The 7881-nt window shown below is 33.5% G+C and overlaps 1 protein-coding gene across 1 annotated transcript; it reads right to left on the reverse strand.

Moving 5' to 3' along the window:
• Nucleotides 1–272: 272 nt before the first annotated feature.
• LOC131636213 (uncharacterized) lies at nucleotides 273–2694 on the reverse strand. The gene is made up of 3 exons (XM_058906856.1): nucleotides 2425–2694; nucleotides 1288–2046; nucleotides 273–1142 (listed from the first exon to the last, which is right to left on the reverse strand). Exons 1-3 carry the CDS (start codon nucleotides 2692–2694, stop codon nucleotides 273–275), a joined length of 1899 nt encoding a protein of 632 aa, XP_058762839.1.
• Nucleotides 2695–7881: the final 5187 nt, after the last annotated feature.

Genomic DNA, 7881 nt, shown 5'->3' on the forward strand with positions numbered 1-7881 from the left:
CCTTTCTCAGAGCCATCAGCAGGACTAGCATTTTCTTCTTCTGGTTCTACTTCCTTCTCTTGTTCATCTTCATCTGCCATTTCTACAACATCTGCAAAATTCTCATTCCCATCCATTTTCAGAGTACTTATCATCTTTTCAAAGGATATCTTCCTAGCTTCCAGCTCTTTGCAGGTCTCTTTTAACATTGTTATGACTTCTGCTTTGTTGGCTGATGCTCCACCTTTGGATGTTTCAGCCGATGTCATGACAATTTCTGGAACATATGTACCCTAAAACAGTTTATAGTGGAAAGCCAATGGGCTTTCTCTTTTGCAGACTATATCATGTTCATTGAGAATGTTGGGATACTGATTCAGAATTATGCCACACAGGAGGGATGGAAAGGAAATCGGACCCTTAACATTGAAGCTTCCAGCATGCTTCATAGTTTGGTCAAAGATATATGTTCCGTAGTCAAATTTTGCCTTTGTCCCTACAGCATACAGAAATCTGCCAAGAATAGTTGAGATAGTGGATTTGTGATACGTTGGCACCCAATTAGTTGCTCCTATCTTGTGAAGCATTGCATATTTGATGCTCAGCTTACTTACAGTTAGTTTTTCTTTTAGAGGCCAACTTTTTACTTGCTTGGCTGTGATCACTTGACAAACCTTGTTGTCTGTCACTTCAAGCTCAGGTCGAGCTTCATCTGTTCTTTCCAATAAGTTATTAATCACAGAAGGAGAGAATGATACCCACTTACCTCTCACAAACACCTTTCTGAAGTCCACACTCTTGTTGTTTCCAAAATCTTCAGATAGGTTCACCGTAAATTCTTTGACTAACCTCTCGTAGCATTTGGGAAGGTTGTAAATAGTCTTCAACAGTCCAGCTTCTTGAATTAGCTCGAAGATTTCCTTATTTTCAGGAGCATTTGGAGCCAATTCCCTTTCACCCGCTAGTCTCTTTTGGAGCATATATTTCCACCTACTGGCGCTAGAGGCATAGTGGAATGACACATTATCAATAGGGACTTCAGGAATACTTGCAGCTATCTTGCTGGTTGTAGGCTTCTTCCTTGATGGAATGTCAGGGACATCCACTTCAACATCAGACTCAGATTCAACAATCTCCCTCTCCTTTCTTTTCTTTGGAACAACCTTGCTCCAGGACTTTTAGGGACCAACCCCTACACTCTTAGCCACAACTCTGCTTTGATAGGACCAGCAGAAGTACTCTTCTTCTTGACAGAGTCTTTGACAGGACTCTTAACTTCTACATTTTTTCAGGAGAACTTTGGGAAACAGCTTTGCCTTTTCTTCTAGTCATTATCTTGTTGGCTACACTTGGATTCAACGAGGCAAGCAATTTGTTGTCAGAATACTCATCTAAGTCCACCACATTTGTAGTTGTTTCGGCGTTGTTCCTGTTATGCTCATTGTCTTCAGAAGCTTCAATGTCATTGTCATCCTGAGTGACATTGGTATTCTCAGCACCTCCTTGTCCATCCTTATTGATCTCCCCTTCAACTGGGTCATGATCGGAAGTGTGAGCAACTTTAGCCTCACTGGTGATTTTGAGATGATCAAGAAATATGGTTTGAAGTGGGACAGATATCTCTAACACCTGATGATTATCCTCCAAAATGCGTTTAACTATTTTAGCAAGAGAGTTTTGGACATATCTGGTTCCTTCTTTAGTAAGTTCCTCTCTGGTATTAGATGAAGAGGGTTTGGCGCCCTTGTTTTGAATACCCTCCTTAGGACGTCTTTCCTGTGCCGTCCTAGGCTTTGTGGCCTTTACATCATCACTGCTAATCATCCTTAAAGGAACAACATTCAGAACCCTATTAGGGTTAGAGGACTCATCCGGTGTTACCGAGTCATATATGGGAGAGACTTTCTTTGGAGATACATAACACGATTGCTGAAACATTCTGAAACTCTTCGAACTAGAATTTGTGTCACGCTTGTGAGAAGAATCGGAACAATTCAACCTTAATAAATAGCAAGAAGGACCAACAGGGTTGTTTGCCGTTTGTAGAAAAATAGGAGTGCGAGGGAGCTTTAAATACAGATTGAGTGAGGGAAGTTTCAAATCGTGGATATTTAAAAAGCCCAAAATGTTTTCCCCAAATATGTTAATTGCTATAATTTGATTCGGTGGTAAATACCTAACATTCCCTTTTCCTTCACAATGTCTTTGGAGGATGTTACAACATTCTCTGTGACATTACATTCAGATAGACTTTCAGAATTATTGCTCATACTTGACTCATTAGCACACTTTGAAGACAGATCAACTGTGGTGCCACACTTATACGCTTCTGAGAGGATTGGTTCAGTTTTTTTCCAGAGCATTTGTCTTCTTGGGTGCTTGAATGATGAATCTTGTCTCTTATAGTTTTCTTTCCCGATCAGCAATGTCTATCATGAGGCTCACTCTTTCTTCTAGCAGGAATCTATTGATACTCCTGTACTCACGTGCTTTTGCACTCAGTTTATCATTCATTAGACATGTCTCAGTAAAGCCAGCAGCTAGTTCACTAATGGTGAGCTCTCCAACATATGATTCTTCATCAGATACATCAGATTCATCAGACTCTTGACATTCAAATTTTATTTCCTCTCTGATCATGGAGTAGTTAGAGGTATAGTTTGGAGTGTTAGCCTTCCATAGGTAGCAAATATCTTTATACTTAAATCCCTTCATGACTTCTTCATTTTCTCCATTAGTGACAATACACTCGTCTTTAGTGAACCTGACATAGAATCCTTCATAACATAGTTGGCTGATGCTTATAAGATTTGCAGCCAGTCCTTGTACAAGTAAGACATTATTTAGATTAGGAACACCCTGACCTTGAGTCTTGCCAACACCTTTGACTTCTCTTATTTCTCCATCACCAAGAGTCGCATAGTTGTTTCCCTCAAGTTTGAAGTCTACTAGTGAGTTCTTTCTCCCAGTCATATGATTTGAGCAACCACTATTAAGGTACCAATCTTCTTTGGCAGGCATTCTTAGAGAAGTGTGTGCTACTAGAGCAACATTCTTAGCTACCCACTCTTGTTTTAAATAAATAAATAAATAAATATCGAATTGTTTTATTGAATAGTCTATGATGAGGTGAGTTGTTCTTTTTAGTTGGCTTGTTTTTTTTTTGATAGGCAATTTGTGCCTAGTCGAATTTGAACTTGAGACCTTGAGGGGAGCACACCCTCAAGATCCAAGCTTTAACCACTAGGCCACACACACGCACACATTTTAGTTGGTTTGTTGAATGGTCTCTACCCTCATCAGATAGTTATATAATCTGACTATTCTATTAGCTGAAATATATCTCAATTCCCGTACCAACAGTATTGAGAAGGGAAAACACTTCTCACCCATTTTCTATCTCTAAATTAAATGGGACCAACAACAACAACTATAATACAAGATACACATATATGTGTGTTGTGTGTGTTTTCTATCAATTGCGATAAGAGAAAAATAGATACAATTTACACCTATTTTTTATTACATATGATTGATAATATTTTGCAGGTAACATGTTAAGCAAGATGCAACAAATTCTATCTCGAAGTACTTTATGGCGTATTTGTGGATAGAAAACTTTTATGTCAAATGTTTTAACATTATACGAGACATTCTGTCATGAGTTGTTTACTTGGCACTAAAGTTTTAATGGAGTGTATCTTGAATTTTCGAGATTTATATCCTTTTCTGTCCAATCACATATCTGATTGTAAAAGCGCATTCTCGTATGGAAAAGATTTATCCTGAACATGTTTTATCAAGATTGGAATTCTTATGCATATCATATTCATATTTAATTGGATTTGATTTGATCAAGATTCTAAATTAACTTTACGAAGATTGATATTTTGTACATTCTTTGGTTTCCAGCCGCTTTCACGTCATAAATCCTATCGAACTTTTTATGCAGGGAAATTGCTACTATTTAAGAAGGCGTTCTCATTTGTGAAGACTCATAACCTGCATTGTGAAGCTTGATGTTTTTATTTGTGATTGAGTTTTTGTGTTTATGTTTTAATACTTTATTCCTAAGTTATCTTTCTAAATTAAGAGAATAGAGTATTTGTGTTGTAATTGTGATTCATCACTTCATATACTTTTATTGTTGTACAAACACTTAGGAGATTGTTTAAGTGAAAGTGAGAAGGGTATCAAATTCGCTGGGAGTTTGGATCGATTTTCACAAATAGTATTAGGGAAATGGCACAGAATTAGGAAATTTCAGATGAGAGCGTTGTATACAATTGACTACTAAGAGTGATTTTCATTTTATTAGGCTGATGCCTTTTATACGCAGGTGACATTGCACAAAACTAAGTTAACAACTCTTGTGATATTTATTTTTGTGCGTTTACTTTATATCTTACAGAAAAGTTTTGTTAAACACATTGTTCTAACATTGTGTTTGACATCTTGTCCACGACAGAATAAAATTTCAATTAGCATCAGAGCATGCACCTTGTTCTGGTTGGATGAGCTTCAAGGCTTTCTCTACATTCAGTTCTAGATGAACAATGCTAAAGAATGAGGATGTGTTATTCAACCATTTAGTCTTGATGGTGTGAACTATTATTATTGGAAAGCTCGTATGGTTGCCTTTCTCAAGTCTATGGACAACAAGACTTGGAAACCAATCATAAATGGAGGGACGCCTCCAAAGATCATGTATAAAGACAACACTAAAACCTTGAAGCCTAAAAAGTATTGGTCAAAGGAAGAATACGAAGTAGCTCTTGTTAATTCTCATGCTCTCAGTGTCATTTACAATGGTGTTGACAATAATATCTTCAAAATCATCAACATATACACTAGTGCCAAAGAAGCTTGGGAGACTCTTGAAAATGCTCATGAAGGCACATTCAAGGTTTGATATCAAGACTTCAACTCCTCTAAATGAAATTTGAAAATATAAAGATGAAGGAGGATGAAACCGTTTTTGAATTTAATGTTTTCCTCTATGGAACTTCCAACAAGTTGCTTTTCCTTAGTGAAAATAATTTAGAGAAAAGCTGGCTAGAAAAATTCTTAAATCTCTTCCAAATAGCTTTGATATGAAAGTCACAACCATTGAAGAAGCTCAAGATGTTAGAAAAGTAAAATTTGATGTGTTGATTGAATCTCGTCTAAAGTTTGAAATCTAAATTAACGATAAATTTGAGAAAAAGAGTAAGAGTGTGACATTCAAAGCTGATGTTGAAGAAGATGATGACCAGTTAGAAGGTGATGTTGATGAAAATTTGGCTTAATCCGTTACTTTTCTAGCCACAATTTTTAGTAAGTTCATGAGAAGACTTGACAGAATATCAAGGAATAATTTCATTACAAATTTCAAAAACAACCAGCATCAGAAATCCAAAGGTCTTTACTTTCAACATCAAGGAAAATATGGAGAAAAACAAAACAAGGGAAAATGAACCCAATGTCATGAATGTGAAGGATTTGGACACATTTAGACTGAGGAGAATGAAACTGAGATAGACAACAATATGGTTTCTTTCATAAATTGCATAAAGTCAAATTCAACTGTGCAGAATGATGGTGATACAAGTGATGACGGGTTATCTAGCGACACACTTGCTGAATCCTACAAGATGTTGTATCTCAAATGGAATGAAGAATATAAATCAAGTGAAAAACAAAAAGATAAGATTGAATTTCTACTTCAAGAAAAGGTGTGCCTCATAGCTACCATCTTTGAATTAAAGAAAGAAGTTGATCATGTAAATTTCGATCTTGAAGGTATGATTAAATTTGTTCACACGCTGAATTCTGGATATGAAACTGTTGTACCCCAAAATTTGCCCGCACTTTTCAATCTATTCAAAATTATTTTTAAAATTGGATTTTATAAAATATTGAGTTCATTTACATTGACATCCTAAGTTTTATAAATAATTGATTTAAAGTCTATTTTAAAATATAATAGTTTACTCTTAAATGGTTATATTTTAATAAATGGAAAAATGATGGTCGATACTTCATACACTTTCAATTGGCTTTTTGTTTAGAATAAATAACATAGCACAATTCGTAAGGAAGTAATATTTGCAAACAGAAGGTCACGAGTACGAATCCCGCTCACACCTGGACGCCCGTATGCCCAGATTCTTAATCTTGGGGACCAAGAAGGCCCATTGGCCTTTGGGTTGGATCATTTTCTTATTTAAATTTGATTTTAACCTAATTTCAGTCTATAAATAGAAGACTGTCCACCCCTTTTTTCACCAACAATATTAACAATCCTCAACAATTTCTCACAATTTCTCACAATCTCATTCACACTTTTTTTGAAGCTTTTTATACATACTGTCTACTTTTTTTAAAAAAACTTGTTTTGGCCTATGATTTTCATATGAGGCTCCACTTTCTTTATTTTATTTTTTCAATCTATCTAAACCAAATGATGAACGCCTTCCGTATTTTTATTCTACTATTTTTTTACTAACAATTTTAACCGTCCATTCACGTAAACATTTCTTCTAACCCTCACAAATATTCCCATTCATCAATTTCACGTTTTATTTTTTACGGTGTCATTACCAATAATAAACATCCTTCGAATTTCACAAACCTCTACCACCATGTAAATTTCCAATTATTAAATTTTTAACAACATCCACTATAACCTGCATTTTCTTTCACAATCCAACACCCTTATTGGCCATCCCCCACTTTTCCTTTTCATGTGGGAATGAACCACATAACCTGGTACATACAAAAGCCACACAAAAACTTCTTATCAAACCCAATGACAACCATGTTAACATAAACCTGTGATATCCAAAACCAATATTCACAAACAAATTTAGCCACACAGTCATGTCCCAAAATTTATTCTATATTTTTCTACGCTTACTATTCTTGTTTAGGTGTATAAAAAATAAGGGTATTATTGGGCTTAACAATGTGATTGTTAAGCTCATTCTCTGATAAATCTCAAAAGAAAAGGGGTGAGATTAGAAATTATGGGAGGCCCAACTTAAAATATTGACCCATTGATAGTACTTCTTTTTATTTATTTATCTATAAATAGAAATGAATATATATATATATATATATATATATATATATATATATATATATATATATATATATATATATATATATATATATATATATATATATGAGGAGGGATATTCTTACTCTAGGAGTAAGTTATCAAGACTTACTCCTCATTATGACCATTGATTCTTTTCAATCTAATGGTTAAAATTAATGAGTATTATTTTTCTCTCTCCATATTTAATTACTTATTAATTTTAACCATAAGATTGAAAATAATCAATGGTCATGATGAGGAGTAAGTCTTGATAACTTACTCCTGGAGTAAGAATATCGCTCCTTATATATATATATATATATATATATATATATATATATATATATATATATATATATATATATATATATATATATATATATATATATATATATATATATATATATATATATATATATATATATATATATATATATATATATATATAGGGAATGTATCAAGTAGGAGGGTTTTTAAATAAGAGATAAGAGGATTCAATGCTAACCATTGAATTAATCAAGAGAGAGAAATAATAATTATATTAATATTTTAATAAATAATTTAATTTCTCTCTCTTGATTAATTCAATGATTAGGATTGCATCCTCTTATCTCTTATTTAAAAAATCCTCCTACTTGATACATCCCCTATATATATATATATATATATATATATATATATATATATATATATATATATATATATATATATATATATATATATATATATATATATATATATATTTCAAATGAATAGTAAAAATTTAGTTAACTTTTTTTGTCATTTAGGGTTTTATTCAAAATTTTATTATCATTAATTTG

The sequence above is a fragment of the Vicia villosa genome, unplaced genomic scaffold, assembly GCF_029867415.1.
Source record: "Vicia villosa cultivar HV-30 ecotype Madison, WI unplaced genomic scaffold, Vvil1.0 ctg.001667F_1_1, whole genome shotgun sequence".
In the NCBI taxonomy this organism is placed as follows: domain Eukaryota; kingdom Viridiplantae; phylum Streptophyta; class Magnoliopsida; order Fabales; family Fabaceae; genus Vicia; species Vicia villosa.